Source organism: Acinonyx jubatus, chromosome C2 (genome assembly GCF_027475565.1).
Source record: "Acinonyx jubatus isolate Ajub_Pintada_27869175 chromosome C2, VMU_Ajub_asm_v1.0, whole genome shotgun sequence".
Taxonomy (NCBI): domain Eukaryota; kingdom Metazoa; phylum Chordata; class Mammalia; order Carnivora; family Felidae; genus Acinonyx; species Acinonyx jubatus.
The window spans coordinates 454,923-480,528 of NC_069384.1; the positions used below are offsets into that span (position 1 = coordinate 454,923).

At 44.8% G+C, this 25,606-nt stretch overlaps 1 protein-coding gene across 8 annotated transcripts in view; it reads right to left on the reverse strand.

Moving 5' to 3' along the window:
• PCNT (pericentrin) overlaps nucleotides 1-22,544 on the reverse strand; it is a 133,157-nt gene extending 110,613 nt beyond the window's left edge. For 5 of the 8 annotated variants that reach the window (XM_027041350.2, XM_027041346.2, XM_027041349.2 and 2 more), the window contains exons 1-3: nucleotides 22,365-22,543; nucleotides 19,381-19,584; nucleotides 1,728-1,823 (exon numbers count right to left, since the gene is read on the reverse strand). In XM_027041350.2, the coding sequence (XP_026897151.2) occupies nucleotides 1,728-1,823; nucleotides 19,381-19,584; nucleotides 22,365-22,421 (357 nt within the window). In that variant the 5' untranslated portion in view covers nucleotides 22,422-22,543. Of the gene's footprint in view, nucleotides 1-1,727; nucleotides 1,824-19,380; nucleotides 19,585-22,364 lie in introns of all 8 variants that reach the window. The other 3 variants (XM_027041348.2, XM_053220403.1, XM_027041355.2) reach the window with 2 other exon arrangements.
• Between the last annotated feature and the right edge of the window lie 3,062 nt (nucleotides 22,545-25,606).

Sequence of the window (25,606 nt, forward strand, 5' to 3'; positions counted from 1 at the left end):
AAAGAAATCTCCTGATAAAAAATAATCCAATGAAATGTAAGCTCAAACACATCGAAGTTTACATTAAATATAAATGAATTAAACTACACACAGGGGCTCCTGGGTGGCTCAGTCAGTTGAGTGTCCAACTTCGACTCAGACCGTGATCTCACAGTTCAAGAGTTGGAGCCCCACGTTGGACTTGCTGCTGTCAGCACAGAGCCTGCTTGGGATCCTCTGTTCCCCTCTCTCTGCCCCTCCCCTGCTCGTTCTTTCTCTCTCTCTCAAAAATGAATAAACAGGGGCGCCTGGGTGGCTCAGTCGGTTAAGCGACCGACTTTGGCTCAGGTCATGATCTCCCGCTCTGTGAGTTCCAGCCCTGCGTCGGGCTCTGTGCTGACAGCTCAGAGCCTGGAGCCTGCTTCAGATTCTGTGTCTCCCTCTCTCTCTGGCCCTCCCCCATTCATGCTCTGTCTCTCTCTGTCTCAAAAATAAATAAACGTTAAAAAAAAATTTTTTATTAAAAAAATGAATAAACATTTATTTTAAAAAAAACTATCCAATAAAAAAACAGACACTGTCAGAATAATTTTTAAAAATCAACGCCATGCTGTTTACCACAACATACATCTAAAACACAAAGACACAAAGATTTCGGAAGGGAAAGGATAAAAAAGTCCAGAATCACGTCTGATCCAATGACACAAAGTTCTAAAGCATAACTGCCACAGAAAATCAGGACGGTGTTGACTCTGGGGTGTGGGGAGGAGGGCAGCAGGGCACGAGGAAGATTCCAGGTCCAGCACTGTGCTATTTCTTACTGCAGAAGGAACATGTAGTATTTACTGTGTATTCATTTGTTAAGCTGCGTGTACACTTTATGTACTTTCTACTTCTCTGCGCACATGCTATATGTCACAGTTTAAAACAAGTATGAAAATGGGTATTTAAGGGTGAGTTTTATGGACCCCACCAGAGACCATTTTTCCAGGCCCTGCCTATGATCTAGATTTCTCCTGCAATAACACAAATTAAAAACCAAACTTGCTCACTGCCTAAAGTAATGTGGACTGAGTCCCACTAGAATCAAACGTCTAAAATACAGGCTTTAGGGGTGCCTCACCAGCTCGGCTGGTAAAGCATGTGACTCTTGATCTCAGGGTTCTGAGTTCAAGCCCCACATTGGGCGTGGAGCCTACCTAAAAAAAACTGTTTATAATACAGACTTTTAACACAACACTTTAAAACTAATCAGTTCAGTATCTAATAAATTTCCTCCCAAATACCAAAACAAAACAAACATAAGGAATTAATTCAACACATGTGGAATTCACGTCAGGCCCTGTGGCAGAAAACGGGACCACGGGAGAGATGAGGGCCAGGCCCAGGAAACACGCCTCGACAACAAGGCGGCAGGTGAGCGAGGGAGGTCACACGTGACAGCTATCCTCAACGCACAACAGGCAACTTTCTCTCTTCAACATGGGGCAAAAAAAGATCAGAGGTCCCAAGGAAGGGAGAGGTGGGCTCGGTCAGAAGGGTCCCCAGAGAGACTTCCACACCGGGGCAGCGCCAAGGGAGCAGGGCCTGCAGGGGAAGCTCTGAAGCCCGCTTTCCTTGCTTCGAGTTTCTACATTTCACGAGACAGGACCCTTCAGAGACCGAGTCCTCTCTCTGGTCTGGATTTCTACAACAGGGTGAAACCCCCTCAGGAGCAACACGCTTTAACGGAGAAGCCTGAAGAATACCTCTGTGATGACCTGAGGCTGTTCCGGATGGTCGCCGTCTGTGTTCCGCTGTGGCCGCGCCGAAGCCCCCGTCCTCTCTCCATCCGAGTCCTCCGGCTGAGAGGGGAAGGGCCAGAGAAGAGCATTTATAGCAACGTCCAGAGCTGCGACCTCAGCCTTCTGGCCAGTGCCCACACCAGCTCCAGCCCCACTCGTTCACGGCATGCTTTCCTCCAGAAACAATTCTCAATCCCTAAACATTTTTTATGCGACTCATTTCCCTAATGATGCTGCTGTCCTTCCTAATGAATTTTGCTTCAAGTTATTTCACTGTGCGAGTGATGTCTAAATTATTAAATTTTTAGTTTCTCAATAAATTCTACTCTTTCAGACACATGCACATTTTCTATGCTCTTATTTTTATGTAAGTTCAAATATTTCATCCTCGTGATTTTCCATTTTTAGATAAATTTTTCCTTAATAATTTGTAATAAATTCCTCAATATTTTTAAAAAGAGTATTTTATCATCTCAAACCTGAGTTTAAAGTTTCCCAATGAATTATCCCTGTTGTTTTTTTGGCCCATAAATTCACAGTAATTCTGGGCTTTTAATCTGCTGTGCAAAATGAATTGATAATGACTGTCTGCAAAAAAGTGAGGTGATATCCAAAGAAAATCTATGTTTGAAATATGAAATCAAAATACCTGTAAGTCTCTTTCATGCCTTTGTCATTAACCACAGCATCACCTTAACTCTGGGTACATTACGGGGGTCTGCTGGACCCAACATGACTGTCATTTCTTCTTTAAGCAGTTATAACTATTTGAAGGGGCTGATATTTCATAAATTTTCTTTTGGGTCTTCAAAAACACACACACAAAAGTTACTTACTTCTTTAAGAAATAGAGTAAAACATTTTATTTTGCCATTACTATGTGGGCCCACTAGATCCCGTGTAGTGTCTAAGATCCAAGACGGACCTGAGCAGTCTTGTTTTCATCTATCATGGCACCATGTCATCATCCTAAGAATTATTTCATCAGGCTCAGCAGTTTTTCCAACTGTGCCAAGAACCACCAAAACAATGAGAAAACAGGAGAAAGGGAGCCGCCCAGAGGATGAGGAAACAGTGCGGTGAAATCACCATCTTGCAGTATTTTTACTCACTGCAGAGACTCGCTGCAACCTGTCTTCAACATGATAGCCAAGAACTTTTTGTTTTCCTCCCAAAATGGCAACGAGAAGAAAGCCAACAGGACAGACTTTCATAATCATTAGATGAATTAAAAGATGAATGCTGAGACAGAACAGCACTTGAGGCCAAGGATGATGGCAAAATTGACAGTAAAAATGAAGTCTCAGATTACAAGTCTTCACATACAATATTCAGTCAAGTTTCTCAAAATCAGGAATCAGTGAACAGAACGTTTTGTAAATTTATTTATTTTTGAGAGAGACAGACAGAGAGCATGAATACGAGCAGGGGAGGGGCAGAGGGGGAGGGGCAGAGGGAGAGGGAGAGAAAGAATCCCAAGCAAGCTCTGCACTCAGTACGGAGCTCGTGCGGGGCTCGAACTCATGAACAGTGAGATCATGACCTGAGTTGAAATCAAGAGTCTACACCCAACCCAATGAGAGCCACCAAGGCACCTCTAATGTGTAGAACAACATTTCTAAGAAGAAAGAGGAAGCATGATAGTCTCATTCAGCATCACTCACAAGAAGGCTCCAACTCACAATATTTTGCATCAAGAACCTCCATCATCCCACTTGCTAAGAGCGTATCAATATTCTTTAATTTTTATTTCTACGTGACAAAATTTACTTGATATAAAGAGGTATGGGGCACCTGGGTGGCTCAGTCAGTTGAGCGTCCAACTGTGGCTCAGGTCATGATCTCAAGGTTCAGGAGTTCAAGCCCCACATAGGGCTCTACGCTGACAGCTCAGAGCCTGGAGCCGCTTCGGATTCTGTGTCTCCACCTCTCTGTCCCTCTCCTGCTCACACTGTTTCTCTCTCTCAAATAAAAAACATTTTAAAAAATTTAAAAAGAGGTATCAAAATTTTTAATATCATTTTAACTTACTGCTTTATTCTTACTCCGGTAAGTTATTTATAAAACGACTTACACAAAAAGTAAAGCATGGGACCCAGACGATAAGTGATGAGGACTATTTTTCCTGGTAGTGCCCAAACAGGAGTTGGAAGAGCTGTAGAGCCATACTTGCTAACCCTTCTACAGCCCTGCTTAAAATGTGCAGTACAGGGGCACCTGGAGGCTCAGCTGGTTAAGCGTCCGACTCTCAGTTTTGGCTCGGGTCATGATCTCACGGTTGTGGGCTCGAGCCCCTCGTTGGGCTCTGCGCTCACAGCCGCAGAGCCTGCTTGGGATTCTCGGTCTCCCTCTCTCTCTGACCCTCCCCCGCTGTCTCTCGCTCTCAAAAATAAACATTAAAAAAACAAATCTTCAGTACAAGTTTTTGTAAAGGTAATTTTCCTCTGACATTTTTGACCTCCAAGCAATCTTTGGATGGTTCTTTTACAAGAAATGGCCTGTACTTAACTTTGTTCCTGACGCATAGCTGAGGTCAAATACCGCTTTCTGCCACTTCTCAGCTAACTGCCAGAACAGAGATGACCGTTGCACTGATTAAAGTAAAATGTCTTGGGGTGCCTGGGTGGCGCAGTCGGTTAAGCGTCTGACTTCAGCCAGGTCACGATCTCGCGGTCCGTGAGTTCGAGCCCCGCGTCGGGCTCTGGGCGGATGGCTCAGAGCCTGGAGCCTGTTTCCGATTCTGTGTCTCCCTCTCTCTCTGCCCCTCCCCCGTTCATGCTCCGTCTCTCTCTGTCCCAAAAATAAATAAAAACGTTGAAAAAAAAATTTTTTAAAGTAAAATGTCTTTTCACGGCGCACGTCACTTAAACTGTGAGGGAAGATGGCTAGATCCTGAACACCAACCATAAAGTCTTTTTGCAATTCTATCGTTGCTTCTAACCCCCTAAAAAACTCAAATCTTTAAGTTGCTTACAAACATGCTTTATTGACATACTCTTAGAATTTAATACGTGCCTGTGTTTTCTGCTCAGATCAGCAATTTACTTTCTTTACCCTAAGACTGCAGAATCTTCACCTGAAAGAGTATAGCAAAATTATGATATAGGAACTTTACGAATTAATTTTTCTTACAGAATTTTCATGGTATATTGTTTTTTCAATTGTCTATCTCCAATTTCTTTAGTCTTTTGGTCTTAAAACTAAAACATTGAACACAAAAAACAGCTTCCACACTAAATTGCAGAATACTGCACTAAGCTGCTTCTACACTAACCTGCGGAATACGATTTCACCCAGCTTGGCAGGTTTCATTACACAACAAACCCACCTGGAGGGTGGCCCTAACTCAGCAGTGGACACCACAAGGAAAACCACCAAGTGACAACTGGGCATTTTCCACCTCCAGGATTGCTTTACCTGGTTTTCAGTTCTTTTCTATGTCTAAAGACCATTAAAGTAACAAATGTATCAAATACGCTTTGAAACCAAATTAAGTGGGGGGGGGGGGGGGGGAACCTGGGTGGCTCAGTCCATCAAGAGTCCCGTCTCTTGATTCAGCTCAGGTCATGATCTCAGGTTTGTGAGTTCAAGCCCTGTATCAGGCTCCACGCTGACAGCACAGAGCCTGCTTGGGATTCTCTCTCTCTCTCTCTCTCTGCTCCTCCCCTGCTCATGCTCTCTCTCTAAATAAATAAAACTTAAAAAAAAAAAAAAACTAAGCAACTTATTGTATGTTTAAAAGCATTACTATTTCTCACACACACATTTCATCTCACTGTATGGTATTCAATAAGCTCATTAAAAACCCATAAAAGTGAAACTTCTAAAAATTTCCAAATGGGCAAAATAAAACAAAAACACTTAATCATGTTCAAAGAACAACTATGACATAAAGGCTCTACGAGGACTCATACTCTGCTGACACAGACACAGCTGCAAGGAAGGCCTTGGGCCTATAAGGTGTTCTGCTAGGTCGGAGGAACATGTGACTGTTGATCTCAGGGTTGTGAGTTCAAGCCCCACATTGGGTGTAGAGATTACTTAAAAATAAAATCTTAAAAAAAAGAAATCTAATTAATTCCTCAGCAGATAGGAAGAAAATAATGATGGCTTAATCCTATACATGCTGCTTTTTTTTTTTTAAGATTTTAAGTAATCTCTATACCCAACATGGGGCTCAAACTCATAACTCTTGAGATCAAGAGTCACGTGCCCTACTGACTGAGCTAGCCAGATGCCCCTAACATGCCACTTTTTTTTTAACCTATGCACATGAAAATTTTTAAGTAAGAATGTAATTAAAAAGTAATTTGTCCTGAAAAATAATAAAAAATTGAAAAGTTGTGAGTGAAGGCAAAGTCACACCACAGAAAAATGAATAGGCTTGACTATATATACATTTTAAAGCCTGGGAATCAATGGTCTACATATCTTTCTCAAGAAGTTAGAAAACCAAGAAAATCAAAACCAAACATACTTTAAAATAAGAAACTACACATAATAAGAGCAGAAATCAAAGAAACATAAATATGTTACATAAAAGAACAAAAACTATAGTTAACTTTTTATAAAAATAGTAAGCATTAACTTGTGGCAAGGCCAACAAAGGCACAAATACTCACCTTTAAAAAATGAAAGGGGTGCCTGGGTGGCTCAGTCAGTTAAGCATCTGACTTCGGCTCAGGTCATGATCTTGCGGTTTGTGAGTTCGAGCCCCACGTTGGGCTTTGTGCTGTCATGACAGTTCAGAGCCTGGAGCCTGCTTCAGATTCTATGTCTCCCTCTCTCTCTGCCCCTCCCCCGCTCACGCTCTGTCTCTCTCTCTCTCTCTCTCTCTGTCTCTCAAAAAATAAACATCAACAAAAAAATTTTTAGTAAAAAAATAAACAAAAATGAAAAGGGTCATCAATACTGATGCCACAGACACTGAAAACATTCCTATGAAAAACTTAATGCCAAAAATTGGAAGATTAGATGAAAGAACAAATTCTGGGAAAAAGCATTAGTGAATAGTTTGATAACTATCAAATAAATGGACTCTGTAATTCAAAGCTTTCCCACGAACAAAACCTCAGTTCCCAAAGTCTTCACCATCTTACACAAACTCATTCACAGAGCAAAGGAGACCTCTCAGCTCCTTGGATAAGGCCAGCACAACCTCAAGACTACAAGTACAGGTCACTCTGTCACAAAAATATATGCTTTCTTTGTATCAACTGAGATGATCATATGACTTTTCTCGGAGTCTGTTAAAGAACTGCACTAATTTCTTTGAACGTTTGACCAATCTTGCACAACACTAAAATACACTCCACTCCACACCCACCCAAACTGTTAAAATAGAGGAGGAAAAAGAAGACAGTCAATACAAATCACAGATGCTATAAAACTTACACATGTCACTACCGAAAATATAAACTGAACAACTGTTTTAAACACAGCTCAACATATGCATGTTGAACAAATACATGTATAATGACCCAACAATTAAGTAACTAATTATAGCCTCAATAGAAACATCTGCACATGTACACCAAGAGACTTGTCTAAGAATGGGTGTAGTAAATGCCAAGTAACTGTAGAATAGACAAACAGATGGAAGCACATTCATATAACGAAATACCACACAATAACGAAGATGAATAAACGATAGTGTTTAACATGAATAAACCTCATAAACAAGACACTGGATAAAAAAGATCCAGACTCAAGATATGCATACTAGATTATTCCATTAAAAGTTCAAAAACCTGGGGCGCCTGGGTGGCTCAGTTGGTTAAGCATCCGACTTTGGCTCAGGTCATGATCTCCTGGTTCATGGGTTCGAGCCCTGTGTCGGGCTCTGTGCGGACAGCTCGGAGCCTGGAGCCTGCTTCAGATTCTGTGTCTCCCTCTCTCTCTCTGCTCTCCCCCCACTCATGCTCTGTCTCTCTCTCAAAAATAAATAAACATTAAAAAAAAAAAAAAAGTTCAAAAACCTGGTGCACCTGGCTGGCTCGGTTGTTTAAGCATCCAACTTCGGCTCAGGTCATGATCTCACGGTTCGCGGGTTCGAGTCCCGCGTTGGGCTCTGTGCTGTTAGCTCGGAGCCTGGAGCCTGCTTCTGATTCTGTGTCTCTCTCCCTCTCTCTCTTTGCCCCTCCCCCGCATGCACTCCGTCTCTCAAAAATAAATGAACATTAAAAAAAAACCCAGCAGTCCCATTGGATGAGGACCCATTCTAATGATCTCATTTTAAAAAATAATAATTAGTTAATTCAAAAATCAGCAAAATTAAACTATAGTTCTAAAAGTCAAAGTACTCAATACACAAAAAGTAACTTGAGATGAATCATAAACCCAGAAAGCAAAACCATAAGGCTTCAGGAAGACATAGGAAAGTACATGATCTCAGAGCTAGAAGAAATTTTTTGGATAGGACACAAAAATCACTAACTATAGGAAAAACTGATAAATTCAACTTCAACAAAGCAAGCAAAACTGAGGAAAAACATTCACAGTACATATACCTAACATATGACAGACATGAAGAATATTAAGAATTCCTACAAATCAACAATGAAAACATTTTTTTTAAGTCAAATGCTTACCAAAACCAAAACAGCAAAGTCCAGACATGTAACAACATAACACTGACAATGCCTGGCATCCAATCAAAAATTATTAAACATACCAAAAGGTGAGAAATGTGACCCATAACCAAGAGAAAATCAGTCCAATGGAAATATACCCGAAAAGGACAGAGAGGACAGAATTAGCAGACAGGGACATTAAAATAGCTGTTATATTAATACCTAGTATTTAAAGGAAAATACAAACGCAATGAAGAATGATATAAAAAATACAAAATACCCGAAACAGAAAGAAATTCACTTAATTCTAGATTAATAGAATAGACACTGCAAAGAAAAGATCAGCGAACTTGATCTAGCAATAGAAGTGATCTAAAATGAAGAACACGGGGTGCCCGGGAGGCTCAGTTGGTTAAGCGTCTGACTTCAGCTCAGATCATGATCTTGCAGTTCATGGGTTCAGGCCCCGTGTCAGGCTCTGTGCTGACAACTCAGAGCCTGGAGCTGCTTCGGATTCTGTGTCTCCCTCTCTCTCTGCCCCTCCCCCGCTCGAGCTCTCTCTGTGTCTCCCAAAAATGAGTAAACATTAAAAAAATATTAAAAAAAATAAAATGAAGAACAAAAAGGCAGAGACTGGAAAAAAATGTTTTAATAAGTAAATAAAGCAAAGTCTAAATGACCCATAGGATAACCTTAAACAATTTGCAATATATAGATTTGAAATCACAAAGGGGGAGGGATGGGAAGCAACAAAAAGTATTTGAAAAATTGAACAAAAATTTTCTGAATTTGGTGAAAACTAAACCAAAGTTTCATAAAGATCAACATATCCCAGGCAGTAGAAACACAAAGGAAACCACCCTAGGCACATGATAATGAAAGAATTTGAAACCAGAGATAAAAACAAAAGTTTTAAAAGTACCCCCAAAAAATTAAAAGGAAAGAAAGACTTTACAGAGGGGCGCATGGATAGCTTGGTTGGTTACGAGTCTGACTCCTGATTTTGGCTCAGGTCACGATCTCACGGTTCCTGGGATCGAGCCCCAAGTGAGGCTGTGCGCTGACAGCATGGAGCCTGCTTGGGATTCTCTCTCTCTCCTTCTCTCTCTCTCTGCCCCTCCCCTCCCTCATGCGCTCCTGCTCTCGCTCTTTCTCCCAAAATAAATAAACATAAAAGAAAAAAGTTCTACAGAAAGAGGAATGAAGAATGACAGCAGACACCTTCAGAAACTATGTGGGCCCATCGACCACGGTGCTGCAAAAAGAAAACTGTCAACTGCAAATTCTATATCCAGTAAAGATTTCTTTCAAATACGAAGGCAAAACAAAGTCAGTTTCAGACAAACAAAAAAGCCAAGAGAATTCATCGGCAGACCTGCACGACAAAAAATTTGTTGAAAGGAAGCTCTTCAGACTGAAGGAAAAATGATACATGATGCAAAACTGGGTCTATACCAACAAACCAAAGCCCTGGGATTGGCAAGTATGTTGGTAAACATAAAAAAGTACCACTTCTTGCTTCTAAAAAGATAATAGACTTAATGTTTATTCATTTTTGAGAAGAGAGCACGAGCAGGGGAGGGGTAGAAAGAGAGGGAGACATGGAATCGGAAGCAGTCTCCAGGCCCCGAGCTGTCAGCGCAGCTGTCAGACAGATCCCACAATGCAGGATTGAACCCACGAACTGTGAAATCATGACCTGAGCCAAAGGTGGATGCTTAACTGACTGAGCCACCCAGGCGCCCCGACAACAGACTTTTTTAAAAAAGAACGAGAAACATCACTACATACTGCTACGGCGTGACTGCCAAGATATGGTAAGTGAAAAAAACAAGATACAGAAATGTAAAGTATCCTGCTACTAAAGAAGCAGATAGTGAGAAATATATGCACATATTTGCTTCTATTTTTAAAAATGTAATAACAGGGGCACCTAAGTGGCTCAGTCAGTTAAGCATCTGACTTCACTTCAACTCAGGTCATGATCTAACGTTCGTAAGATCAAGCCCCACGTTGGGCTCCGCACTGACAGCATGGAGCCTGCTTGAGGTTCTCTCCTTCTTTGTCCCTCCTCCGCTTTGTCTCAAAATAAACAAACTAAACAAACAAACAACCACACACAGACACAAATGAAAAAAGGGGAGCCTGGGTGGCTCAGTCAGTTGAGCATCTGACTCTTGATTTTGGCCCAGGTCATGATCTCAGGGTCATGGGATCGAGTCCTGTGTCGAAATCCCTCTCAACATGAGCCTGCTTAAGACTCACTCTCCCTCTCCCTCTGCCCCTCCTCCGTGCACTAGCTCGCATTCTCTCTGTCTCTTTAACGATAACAACAAATTGAAAACAAAAAATCCCTAAAACATGAAGAGAAAATAAAACAAACGAATACAAATATATTTAAGTTTCTGGCTTAAACTATTTCAAGTGATTTTAAAACAAAGTAATTTGACTGCACATCACTGTGGAAAATACCTAAAGGACAAAAATGAGTGCAAAGAAATCGTAATTAGTAATAATGTTATTATAAAACTAGAAAGAGAAAGAAAGCCAAGTGAGTAATGATGTTAATGTCAGGAACATACATTTTTAATGTTAAAGAGAAATTTCAAACTTAAGTAGAAACTCTATAATCATAAACTATGAACTCTGTAATCATACACTACTCTGTAACTCATAAACTATAAAACAAAACCTAACTATTCACTGACATGACCTTGAAACAATAAAACCCCTGACGTCTAGATCATGTTTCTGAACACTACTTCCCACTACAGGAGCCAGGAGTCATGGGAAACGCCTGGCTCCAGGCCTGGGGCAAGAAATGCACCAGCTGACCGGCAACACTTTTTCCAAAAGCAAGGAAGCCATCATAGTGACTGTGAAGGGTCAAACTAAAGATGCTCTCCCTTGTCACAGATGGGAAAATCTGAGCAGCACGCTAACAGACACAAGACTTGCTCATGACAAATTGTTAAACATAAGTGAATTTACAGTGAGGCTCAAGAAAGCCAGTCCAATGGTCATATGTGGAAAAGCGTAGCACAGCAACATGAGTAACTTAAAAGGAAAGAGCGATGCCTTTACCCTGCTTTCCAATCCAAGCCGGGCACCAGGGTAACCAGATAACTGATAAAGGGAAGTTCTCATGCAATGTTACATACAATTAATAAGGAAGGAGGGGCAGAATTGAAATAGCAGTATTTTGTGCTCACTGGTGAAATAACAGTTCTCGGCAACAATCCACGTGGGCTACTGAAACCTGAGATAAAAAGCCCACGAGGACCTCTGAAGTAGACAAGCGTGCAGATTGGGCCTCAAGCCACTGGTGACCACAACAACACAAGAGACTACCAGCTCTAATTCCTATTACAAAAATTTATGCAAAAAATGCATTTTTTCTTAACTATTACATGCAATCAAATAAGCAGAATGAAGAATGAAGTCATGGATGTAAGAACTAAGGCAGAAGCCAGGGAGCCCACATACCCTTGAGAGCAGCAGAGAGCTCTGATGCCCACCCAGCAAGGGGGCTCATCCCGCAGCGCCCACTTCCTTGTGAGGGGATAACCAGAGTCCCTACCTCACAGCCTGGCTTACAACACGTACAACCATTTCTGGCACAAATTTTAAAAACAAATAAACATTAGTCATTATAATTCTAAGTAAAAATGTAATTGCTTCCATCTCTTATTATTAAAAAAAAAACCCACACAACACAAAAAAATAAAAAACTAACGCCTAATCATACAGGTCACTGCCAGGTATCCTAGGAAGTAAAAAACAGAAAATAACATGAATCTTGTGCAAAATAATGCATAAATCTCTCGGTTTCCTTTTACAGATATCTGGCATTCTGAAATGCCCTATCAATTGTGTAACTCGATCCATCACTGACCAGGCATGCGTAAATAAAGCACCCAGCACCTTCTTTCTTTTTTTCTTTTTTTTTTAATGTTTTTATTTTTGAGACAAAGAGAGAGCACGAGCAGGAGAGGGGCAGAGAGAGAGGGAGACACAGAATCCGAAGCAGGCTCCAGACTCTGCGCTGTAGCACAGAGCCCGCCGTGGGGCTCGAACTCACGGACCGTGAGATTGTGACCTGAGCTAGCTGGACGCTTAACCGACTGAGCCACCCAGGCGCCCCTGGCACCTTCTAACCCAGGCCCATAGTCAGATGGTCACAAAATGCAACTCTGTTTCTCTATTAGACTGAGCTGAGCACAATGAGGAAAGCCAATCTCTGGAAGTCTGACTTCAAACTCCAGGCGGAAAGACTTGAGCCCCACTGCTCCCCCAAGCACCCCAAACGGTTGAGGTAACTCAGAATAAACTGAACTGCCCTACATTAAGAAAACTAGGTCACAGCAATCAGTGCCTCCACTAAAAATGGAATGAAGCTACAGACAGAGGGCTTGGGGACCCTGACCAGGAGGACCCGGCAGGGCTGCCCAGAGAACCACAACCCCGCCCTCGGCCACTGCACGGGAGCCCAAGAAGCCAACGGCCAGCGCAGCTCGCCTCCTGCTTTTCTGACCCAGCGCTCTGCAGACTCAACCCCACCCCTGGCTCCCCAGCGAGAGGAGGGGAAGGCATCCGCTCAGACACATCAAAATGAACCCTCGATGCAAGAGGTAATGCCTAGCCTTGGAACTTGACATTAACCAGGACATTTCCCTTGAAGCAGACAAGAGGTTGGCAAACTAACAGTGACCCCGCTGGCAGGGAATGCCAGGACACAGAGCTGGCCGAGCCTGAAGCTTCCCCACCTCCAGGCCACGTCCATCCACGACGTCTTGCTCGTTCAGAAGCTCTTCCTCCAGCTTGAGCCTGAGCCTCTGAATTTCAACCTGACCCTGATCCACAGGCAAATATATTCTGTCCTTTAAAAGAAAAGGTAATTCTTTTTTTTATACTCTAAGAACACAAAGGTCCACGCACTCCATTCCTGCCACCGCACCAATCAGACTTCAACAGCCTTTCCCTAAATATGACCTTCAGATTTATCACGCTGTCCCTTCTATTACAGTTGCCTATTATGGACTGACGGTGTCCCGCAAATTCCTGTGTTGAAGCTCAACACCCCCTTGTGACAGCAGGGCCTCGAAAGAGGTGATTAAGGTTAAATGAGGTCACAGGGTGGGCCTGGTCCAGCAGGACTGGGGTCCTTCTAAGAAGAGAAAGGGACACCAGTGTTCTCCGTCAGGTGAGGATGCGTGGAGAAGGCAGCAGGCTCCAGGCTCCAAGCTGTCGGCACAGAGCCCAATGCGAGGCTTGAACTCACGAACCATGAGATCATGACCTGAGCTGAAATCAAGAGTCAGATGCTTCACATTAAATCAGACTGATTATTTTTTTAGCCTTAAGAGCCAAGGGAATTTGCCTACTCGGATTTGGACTTGCTGGGGATCCATCACCCTTCGTTGCTTCCTATTTCTCCCTTCTGGAGTGGGGCTGTCTATCCCATCCCTGTTCCACCACTGTGGTTGGGAAGCATGTAACTTTGGTTTCACAACCTCACGGTGGGAGAGAAATTTGGCCCCAGGAGGAACCCTACCTCAAGTCTTACCCATATCTGATTTAGATGATATCTAGATGAGAAAGAATGCTGGAATGAGTAATGATCTCTGGGGCTGTAGGGATGGGGTGAATGTATTTTGAATGCAAGAAAGATGAATTGGGGAACCAAAGGAGAGAATGTTATGGACTGAAGTATATCCCCTAAAACTCTCATGTGGAAGCCCTAATGCCTATTGTCACTGTATCTGAAGACAGGGCTTTTAAAGAGATAACAGGATGGGACTAAAATCCAATAGGACTACTGTCCTTTGAGAAGGAGACCAGAGAATACTGCTTTCCTGCCCTCTCCCCACACAGGAGACCATGTGAGGACACAGCAAGAAGACAGTCATGCACAAGTCAAGCAGAGAGGCGTCACCAGAACCCAACCCTGACAGCACTTGATCTCAGACGTCCTGCTTCCAGAACTGAGAGTCTGTTGTTTAAGCCACTCAGTCTGCAGTGTTCTGACAGCTTGAGTGACTCACACCCTGCCTTTCAATTTCCCCTGCCTTTTCCCTCCACTTCTTCCAGCTGACCTTCTCTCTCCTGCCCCCCATCCAGCCCCAGACCCCAGGGGCTCTCACCTTCATTCCAACTCACACGCCAACCGCGGCAGAGCTGCGTGAGCTCACCAGGAGAGAGTGAGACACCTAGCTCCAGCCACCTGCCATCCTCGGCGGTTCAATCCCAGCACGTAAGTACACAGCCCCAGAATCCTTAATCCTCACTCCCGTGGGAAACCCCTTTACCAACGGGAGTACTGTTTATACACAGTGCCTTCTGCCTTCAGTCCTCCAAACTCCACTCACCCCCAAAGCTACTCAGGTCAGCACCTTTCCCTCACCCCCTTCCCTGAGGTTGTTCTGTCCATGGGTAACACAGTTAGGGCCTTGTTCAAGTCTGCGTTCCATCCTGGGATCCCTCATTCTCCAGATGGCTTTTTTTTTTAATTTACATACAAATATATTTTGATGTTTTAAAATTTACATGATGATGAGGTGTCTGAGTGGTTCAGTGAGTTGAGAACCTGACTCTTGATTTCAGCTCAAGTCATGATCCCAGGGTCGTGGGATCAAGCCCTGCGTCAGGCTCCACGCTGATTGTGGAGCCTGCTTAAGATTCTCTCTCTCCCCCTCTGCCCCTCTTCCCACTTGCGCACTCTCTCCCTAATAACATAACATAAAATTTACACGATCACACAGGGCAGTTTCACTGCCCTAAAAGATCCCTGCTTCACCAACTCTCCCTCCACCAACTTCTGGCATCCACTCATCTGTTTACAATCTGCACAGTTTTACCTTTTCCAGAATGCTACACAAACAAAACCACACAGTGTGCAGCCTGTCAGACTGGCTTCTTTTAACTCAATAATAGACATTTAAGGTCCCTCCATGTCTCTGTAGGTCCTGAATGCTCATTCCTTTGTATTTCTGAATTTGAGCTGCTGATAGGAATGCAAAATGGCAGGACCACTCTCTGGAAGACAATTTTTGGCAGATTTTTAAAAGGTTAAATTGAGGTGCCCGGGTGGCTCAGTCAGTTGAGTGTCCGACTCTTGGTTTCAGCTCAGGTCATAATCTCAAGTTTGTGAGATTGAGCCCCATGTCAGGCTCTGTGCTGACAGCCCAGAGCCTGCTTGGTATTCTCTCTCCCCCTCCACTCCCCAACCCGCCTCCACTTGCATGCGTGCAGGCACTCTCTCAAAATAAATAAAATTCAGAAAAAAAAAAAAAGGTAAATACTTGCCTACCACAGGGTCCAACCATACCACTCCTAGATAGGAATGAGGTGGTAGGGAAGAGGAAGTAATGAACTTGAATATGGCTCTGATTTTTAGAATCTTAGTAATGCTTCCCTTACTCAAAAAAAAAAAAAAAATTAAATAAAATCAATCTGGACGTAAGAAGAACCAAAATAGAAGACAAACAATAAAACAAAACCATGTTATAAACGAATAACTATAATGAAAAATTTTTTTTAATTTATATTTAAAAAATTAACTTATACAACTTTGGAATGCTAAACAACAAACTTTGGGATAATAAAGACAAAAAGAACTAGCACTGAACAACAAGGGTTTGTTTAAACTGCACAGGTCCATGTACCCACAGACTTTTTTCAATAAACACAGGGTGGGCGGCACTGTAAATGTATCTTCTCTTCCTTGTGACTTTAACATTTTTTTCCCAAGCTGACTTTATTATAAGAATACTATATATGATACAGAAAATACACAAAATATTTGTTGACTGTTTTATTATGTCACCATTAAGGCTTCCAGTCCACACTAGGCTACTAGTAGTCACATTTTGGGAAGTCAAAAGTTATAGGCCGATTTTCATCTGTGTGAGGGGTCAGTGCCCCTAACCCCCATGTTGCTAAAGGGTCAACTATGTATTCAAATATCCCACTCTAGTTAGTAAATCTGTTTTTCACAGTAGTGAGGATTAGCAATCCTCAAACTAATGTGCATATATTTAAAGATTGAGGAAGTAAGTAAATATATTGTAGCTAAGATACTTTCACTATTGGTAAAATAAATCAAGATTAAGAAGAGGGAAAAAGCTAGAATGAACCCTGTGACGTTGGTTAGGAATTGAAAATACTAAAGTAAATTCATGATTTTTATTATACATACAGATTGACAAAGAAATATAGAAGTGTACACATACAGGTATTTATCACCTAGCTCTGTTGAAATAGCCCAGAAGCCAAAGACACCCCAACAGCAATAAGCACAACTATCACCCAGATGTTGGTTTCTAAACATCATTCTCCACTAAAAGAAACCAGAGCTCCTTGAAGAAATATCTGATTACAGGGCTGCTGACAGGGAAAGGATAAAATAACCCTGGAAAATCTTGGTGCCAGAATGTAAGGTATTAAGGTGCCAGAAACAATGAGGACATGGTAGAAGGACAGGTACCAATTCAAAGGCACTCCCAATGGCCAATCTATGTATTTCAGGAACAAAATAAACACTGACATGGTTGATATGATAGATTAAAACCCGAAAAATAAAAATCCCTGGGCACCTGGCTCAGTCAGTAGAGCATACAACTCTTGATCTTGGGGTCATGAGTTCGAGCCCTATGTTGGATGTAGAGTTTACTTGAAAAAGAAAAAAAAGAAAAAGAAAAACCCCTATGTCCATACCAATATAGTGAATAAATAAATACACACTGGAGGGAAGTGACAGTTCCTCCTTGCAGCAGAATGTCAATTAATACATAGAGATAGAACGATGGAAACAAAGTCATCATGTGGCCAACACCACTACAATAAGTGCTGCAAGCAAGAATCACCTATGGGAGCTAAAATTAGTGGAGCAAAGCATGATGAGAAAAGGGGGTTTGCGGGGTCTCTAAGTATCTCCACACAATATACTTATGAACTCCAAAGTTAAAAATAGTATTTTTCTATCAAGAGAAACCTGGCAGGTCTCACCTTAACTAAGTGATCAAAATTGGCATTACCTGTAGGGAGACACGTCAAATACCAATACCAAGTGCACTGAGCAGGGAATATCACCACTTCTACAGTGTTCTGGCCAAAATTCACAACATGATTTTAATCAGGAGGAAACATCAAACAAACCCAAACTGACAGGCATTCTACCAAACGACTAGCTAGGGCTCTTCAAAGACGTCCAACTTATAAAAGACTGGACCACACTAAAGCAGCATGGGCAGTGAGATGCAACACAGAATCCTGGACCAGAGAAAGGGCATTAGTGGGACAGCGGGGGAGATCTGAATGAGCTTTATTAATTAGCTCATAGCATTGTTCCAGTGTTAATAGGAACTAATTGTAATAATCGTCCTGAAAATACCAGATGTTGACATTCATTTCAAGAAGATAGGTGAAGGGTATCTACAAACTCTAGGCTAATCTTTGCAAAGTTTTTTTGTAAGTTGGAGATTATTTCAAAATGAAAAGCTAAAATACATAAAACATTTAATATAAGATAAAAAGACTTCCTGGCGCCTGGGTGGCTCAGCCAGTTAAGCGTCTCTTGATTTCAGCTCAGGTCATGATCTCACGACCATGGGATCGAACCCCAAATCGGGCTCCACGCTGAGGGTGGAGACTGCTTAGGATTCTCTCTCTCTGCCTCTGTCCCTCTCCCCTGCTTGCATGGATAAAAAAAGTGTATTTAAAAAGTTTTTTTTAATGTGTATTTACTCAGCGACAGAGAGAGCACCCATGTTCATGGGGGTGGGGGCAGAGAGAGAATCCCAAGCAGGCTCCTCACTCAGTGCACAGCCCAACATGGAGTCCCATCTCACAACCATGAGATCATGACCTGAGCCAAAATCAAGAGTTGGACGCTCAACCGACTGAGCCACCAAGGTGTGCCCCCTGCCAAAAAAATGTTTACTATAAAAAGACTCCTCTGACTTGCAAGTAAGAATAAAATTAATAGCTGTTAACTATAAATTACAACCTTTTCTCCTCAAGGAGCCTAGGAGAAAACACACAGAGCAAAAGCACTGGGAGTAAACTCTCAGTCCTCCCAATGTGGCTTTAACTCACGCAGCTGTGATGGAGACAGGGCTGCTGAGAGCTGCCGCCCAGTCCTGAGACCAGCACAGAGGATGGCGGTGAACTTCAGGCCCACACTGGCGGAGGCATGAGCTGGGCTCAGGCTGGCCCAAAGGCTGGGCTCCCAGAGTGCTGGCCTGCTGCTCCCCAGACGAGGGAGTACCATAGCTACGTCTTTCAAATTCTCAAAAGAAGAGTTCCAGATGTGTCGGTAGAATATCAGAGACTTTACAGGCTGGAATTCCACTTTTCCAACAAAGCAGGCGAGACACGCTGTGAGTTTTTGTCAAATGCTGCCCTCAGCCACCAGTATGCCAGCTCATTCTAGCAAACACCCAAACCTACACCTGCTCTGTTGCACACAAAATCACAATTCAAAGCCCCTCAATGATAATGCACAGAAAAAGTCGCAAGGAGAGCCCAACTACAGGTGATTAGGGGGCCACGTGGGCCCAGCATTCTCAGTGTGCACATCCACTAGTGGGCCACACGCACCCCTGTAGTTCACAGGGCCTCAAGCAGAGGACGGTGGTGCCTCCTCCAGCAAGATGCCCTTTCTGCACCACCTTCACCCATTCCCTCTTCATCCCAAGTTCAGAAAGGAAACGAAAAAAAGCAGTAAGTAGATGAAGGAATATTATGGTTTAAGTGTGCAAAGAAATCCCTGTCAGAAAGGCTGATACATAGAGCCACACCAGAGGAACTCACACTTCTAAGACTCCCATTACCAAAGCAAGAACCTATACTGACACGTGCCTTCAAACAATCCCTAATCATAAAACATAAAACATTTACTAGGAGTAAAAACACAAAAATATATTCCCCTTGTGTAAAAGGGAAACTCTCTTTCCCCACTTTTGATAGGCAAAAACAGACCAAAGTCATGCCGCAACAACTAGAAGCTAAGCAAGATGTTAATGCACAGTGCTGAGTAAACCTACCTGAGCTGCTCCTGCCCCATCAGGGGTGTCGCTGCACGATGTGTTTTTGCAAACGTCCCCTCTTCCCAGGAGTCCAGCATCTTCGGTGGCTACCGGGCTCTCCTCCTGGACAGGCGCATTGACAGCCGGGCCCTTCCTCTTCGCCGTCTTTTTCTTCGGATGCGCACAGTCACCTTTTGTTTTTCTCTGTCGGAAGTGAGCAAGCTGCGCAAAAACGTAGAAAAGTAGTAAAGACAAAGGTAACCAAGAAAAAAGTAACAGAACCACAATGCCAATGAGCTGGTGGGGAACATGAGGCTCTGGGGCTGGCTCAGTGTGCTCAGCCAAACCTGGCCAGACCCACGTCAACCACAAACTCTGCCTTCATTAATATCTGCGATGCTAGCATTTAAGTTCAGAATTCTTTTCAGAGTCTAATAATGAGGACTGTTAATTATGCCTATATACAGACAGAAAAAAGCAATACAGCCAACTGGCAGAAGAGCTTTCCTAGCCCCTGGAAGTTTACAGAGAAATAGGATTCAAAAAAAACAACACATCTATTTAAAAGACTGATAGCTTAATCAAGGCATGCTTAAGGTTTAAAACTACACAAACGCTAAATCTCTTTTTGCCCCCATTTTCCCCCAATCGAGAAAATATATAGCCTGGCCAAAACTTCCTAGCCACAGATTCTGAGACAAGGTACAGAAATAGCAAAAAATTAATTAAGCCAGGTCAATCTAAGATCCTCCTTTATGGAATCAGATGTTCTATTTTTCACGACACAGCTCACCAATGCACCAGGGACCTCCACAGAATGTCACCCATCAGAAGGCACAACCTAGCTGTTCAGTCCCTCAAACTGAAGGGTTTCAGACTCTGTTCACACGTCTCCCACTAACACCTTATTCAAAGGTATGAGACCTAACATCACTCTTTCATATGGGGGCATCGGCTCCTTCAAATGACAACTGTGCTCATAAAAGCAAATGCATTTAACAAACATTTGCATAAGTGTAACAGAAAAGCACACTTTCACAGACGCAGAAAAATTACATAAGGTCCCTTACGTGAGAAAAACCTTGTCACCAGGACAGTCAGCCTTCCAAACCAGCCCCATGTTCATCATTTTATGCCTTGCTCCATCAACTCTGACTGTCCTCAGGTTCCCTCCTGCATCACCATCCTTGACTCTAGCCTGGGGTCTCCCAACAAGAGGTGCCCATTTCCTCCTGCAACGAGGTGATCCTTCCTCATCACCCTCAACACTCCTTCAAACGCATTTATGCATGCTTACAAACCATGACTAGCGCCGGGAAAACGCACATCAAATATTAAACTCTGCCTCATTTTCATCTCCTGGCTCACGTACATGCCTGGGCGCCAGCACATCCCTCTTCAAACACCACTCACAAGTTTCCTCTCCCAAGAAGCCTGAATGGGGCCACTCTGTCCTCTGCCTGTCACCTTGCCATTAGATGCTGCTACCCCATCACTGTCTCACATCAGTCACTATGTGTTCTGAATGGCCTCTTTAATGCAGCGGCCCTGTGGTTCCCTCAAAAGAAGAAACTAACACTGAATATTTCCTACTAGCTTGTCCATATGAAATTCCCAATGTCTGGCCATATCTGGCCCCAAACACAACGACTTACCATGGCTCCACCTACCGATCAGGTAACATTGCACAGACTCTCATTCATCCCTTGACAGAGTGGGTAGGTAACCTCCTCCACAGCTGGGGAAGGGCAGGGAGTCACAGCCAGTGTCTGCTTGCTCCACTCTGCCTCGACAGCCAGGGTCTTTTCAGCTTACAGTTTAATCCCCACAATATACCCCCCCAAAACAGCGAGTACCAGTTTTATGTGAAAACTGGGGCAGAAACAAGGCGATAAAAAGCATCCCCGGAGACAAGTGACTCTAGGACCAGAGTGAGCTCCCCAGGGCATCCACAACCTAGGAATGCAATACATCCCAGGATATTCTGTCCAGGTGTCTGGAGATTACCTAGGAAGCCCAGCATGAGGGACCGGCTCCAGCAGAGCCCCTCAACCCTCACCTGCTCAAAACGTCCACTTGGGCCCCAAACAGCAACTGGGCCAGAGCAAGCATTTCTGGACCCCAGGGAATACTAGACAGGTCGGCAAAAGATATTCTGCAATATAAACATGTGTTCCTAGACTGCCACTCGAAGACTTTTCTTTTGAAGATTAAAAAAAAAAAGGTGCATAATTCCCAGTAAAACGAAAATCTGCAAGTAGTTTTAAACAGATGGAGGTGAATGAGCCCTAGGGAGAGCGTCTATGACGCCCACGAATGCAGGTGAGTCACAGGCCCTCTTAGTCCTCCAAGAACCCTGAGTTCTGGTGAGGTGGAGCCGCGGCAGGTGCAGGTGTGCACAGGTGAGCAGATGTACAGGTGAGCGGATGTACAGGTGCGCGACGTGCTGGCTGTCCATGACAACGAGGACGCGCGGTGCGGAGGCACTGCCGCCCCCCTCACTACCAGCCCGTCCTTCACGTTCTACTGGGATCGGAATGTTGGCGGGCGGTCAGGGACCGCGCGTTCCTAGGCCACCAGCATCCACCGGGGTGCCACGGACACTGGCCGAGACTCCACGGCGACTCGAAGGGCTGCAGCGCCAGCTCCTCCGGAAAGGCGGGAGGGCACGGCCAGGCCCCGCCTCGCTCGCGGACGCAGCCCCGCGATTCCCGGCATGCCCCGCGCCCGGCCCCCGCGCACGCCCCCGTCCCACCCCGCAAGTCCCCAGCCGGTGATTGGCTGCGACCTCGACAGGGGCGGGGCCGGGCAGAGGGCGGCGGATTCAATATGGCGGCGGCCAGGAGGCGACTTCTAGTCGAGCCGGCGGGAAGGGCAAGACTTTGGCGGTGTTCCCCGCCTGACCGCAACCGCTCCTAGTAGGAAACAACAGCGGTCACCGGAATCTTCCCCGAGAAACCCGAGCTGGGACAGCGAGAGGAGGAAGAGGCGCTATCGTTTACCTTCGCTCTCCCGGCCTCCACCTTTCTTCGCCGCTGCTCTTGCTCATCTTCATCCATCTCCCTCCTGGGGGCTCCTCGCGGAGCCCAAGAGGTGACGGGGTCAACACGCCGCCGCCTTCACTCTATTTACACTCCCTCCCCCTTGTCTGGGCTGCCCTCCCCCCGCAACAACTGTCACGCAGACGTGGGTCTGGCGCCGCCCCCGAGTGTGCGCCGTCTGCCCCGCTGCCAATCAGAGGGCTGCGTTCTTGCCCTCGCGCACGCGCAATCAGAGCCTTGCGGCCCGGACGGAGCTCCGCCTATGTCGACCTCTGGCCTCCCACTGGCGCGTTGTCAATAGCACCTCCCAGCAGGACCAATGGCGGAGCGTAGAGGCCTCGGAACGCTCTGTGGTTGGTCGGTTTTAAAGGGGTCTAGCTGTCCAATGGGTGGGCGGCGAGCGCAGGCGCGGGGACCAGCTGGGGCGCGCGCACCTGTTGTACATGGGGTTGCACTAGCGACTCGAAAGGCCTCTAGGCGAGTGTGGCCGTCAGCCTTTGTCTTTGGTGGTGTTAGTGGGGCGTTAGACTTGGCCGTTAGGAAGTTTAGGCCGGCCCCACAGCCCCTTCTTTGAGAGGGCGCCCACAGGCGTGTCCCCCGGGAGCTACTCGGTGAGCGCCAGGAAGTCCGGGAGGCCGCGACTTCGCGGGCTGAACGGCTGGTCTCGGGGCTGCGGTTGGCGTCACACGTCTCGTCCGCACTGCCCGTCCTAGAGCCCCCTCACTTTCAGCCAGGTCCTCGGTCCTCAGGGGTGGGAGCCCGGGTCACCTTGCCCTTCGCCTCCCGGGACGCTGTTTCTGTTCGTTTCCCAGTCGCAGACCGCCAGCCAGACCACTTGGATTTCATTGCTCTGCGTCCCTCCCCCGTCGTATGACTTCACTTCTCTCTGTTGCCTGTTGGTGCCTGGGAATCCGGGCCACGGCGTCCAGCGTTGCAGGGACAGAAGGCACTGGGAGTGGTGCCACTTCCGGACCTGTATTTTTCTCACTGGGGACACAGTACCGTATCGAGGGCTCTGATTTAATGCGTCTACCGCCAGCTTGCAGCTTCTGGGTAGTGCAGCATAGGATTTGACCAGTGGGACAAATCTGGCACCTCTGCCACGAAGCAGCCCCCTGGATCAGTATTAGGAGGGACCCTGTGGTAGAGAGAGGGACAGGCTGAGATCCTGAAGCGCAGGAAAGGCTAACTTATACATGTTTATTCCTGTTAGGACAGTCTCTGGAACCCCAGCATGGAAGGGGCTCCCTAGGGCCAACTTGCCAAGTGGTCTTTAGTCTCCTTGAGAAAATTTTGGTGAAGATGTGATTTTAAGTGATACTGTAATTGTATCCAGTTCCAGATCACCAGAAAAAGAGCTGGTTCCGTGAAAATCAAAAACAGTCAAGTGGAAAATGATTAAGGCTTGGAAGCGTGGGGGTAAATCATTTCAAGTGTATTGTAAACAGTCATTAAAAAGGAATCTTGTACTTCCTGCTCAATTTTGCTGTGAACCTAAAACTGCTCTAAAAAATAAAGTCTGAAAAATAAGTAAAAATAAATAAAAAATAAAGTCTGTTAAAAATTTAAAAGAAAAAAAAGGAGTATAACTTTGGTTATGAATTCATGGTCTGTGGGAATCCAAAGTCTCATGAGATCATTGTTCCTTAGCTTCAAACTTCACTTGAACCTGTTTGTCCAGTTAAGGAAACAATGCAAGGTTTTTGTTCCTAGCCCACAGTTTAACAATCAAATGCTGTTGGTGTAATCAAGCTCACTGGGAGCTGATAAACTAGTTGACGATAATCCAAAGCATCTCCCTGCACCCTGTAGCATAACTGCACCAAGCGGTGATCCTGTTTGCCTAAAGGGGCTTGACATCCCCGGTCTCACTTTAACCTTTTCTTATCACTGTTGGAATATCCATTTACAGTTAAAAGGAAGATGAAAGCATAGTGCCCCCCTCTCCCACCGCTTTGAGTCTGTAAATAGAACAGCAGCACCACGTTTCGTTTCGGTGGCAGGATTAGGAAACTGTAGAACTCAGGCAGATGACAAGGACAAGATGGGAGTCCCAAATGCCTCTGCTACAGATGTGAGCCGTTGGGGAGTCAGGTAGGATGACACTACTTCAAGTGACCTGCCACTAGAGGGAGAGTGGCACAAAAAGCAAGATTGGGGTGGATGGCCTTGTTGTGGGCGATGTTGCAGTAGACATGTAGATTTCTGGGTTCCTTCTGTTCCGCTCACCTGTTCCCACACCTTTACTTGGACAGGGTTTGTGTGCCGGCTGTGCACTCCCTGCTTGCTGTCTTCTCTGACCGAATCAGGGTAGCAGTAATACCCTTCATCAAGACGCGGTAATGACAATCTTGCTGACACAAACTCATCTTTCACCCTCAGTGAGAATGTGTGATTATAAGCAACCACAACTTAGACAAATCTCCCTCAGAGAGTGCTGGAAGCTCAACCACCAAAAAGCATTTCTCCTCCTGAGTCAGACCACAGCCCTTCAGTAAGTGGAGCTTCCATTCTTAGCTTGTAGAATTGAGTGGTGTGAGCAAAAGTGAGTGGGAGTGAGTGGGCTCATAAGACCAGGGGCCAAGCAGGCAACACCAGCCAAACACAGGGTCAGACTTTCCCAGACTTTCCTAGAGCAATTACAGCCCCAGATCTACGCCCGGATCTCTCAACCTTTACATGTTGCAATGGATTTAAAATTCAATGGGGCACTTGTCCACAGTTTTCCCACACTGGTTTGGTCATTGGTTTTCAATCTATGTTCCCTAGAACCCCAGGATCATTTCCATGGTCATTCTACACCATATTAATGCCGGACCTGAGTCTCAATTTATTTTTGACAATTAAAAAGCTGTGCATGTAAATTATGTAGATACTCACCCCCAAGGAGGGAAACAACCCTCACTCCTTAAGTGTGAACTGTGCATGTGACTTCCTCCCACAGAGGACAGTGTGGGAAGGGAGAGAAAAATAGTAACTGGGGAGTGGAGAAACCTAACAAACATACCTCTGCCAGGTGATCAAGGTCAAAATCAACAGTGATAAGTTAAGGTGACCACAGGCACCCTGGATGTGACGTGATGATGATGGCACTTTATCTCTGTGGTCTTCCTCCCATCAACCCAAACCCCAGTCCAATCATGAGAAAACATACAAACCCCACGAGTAGAGGACACCCTACAAAATGCCTTGACAAGTGCTCC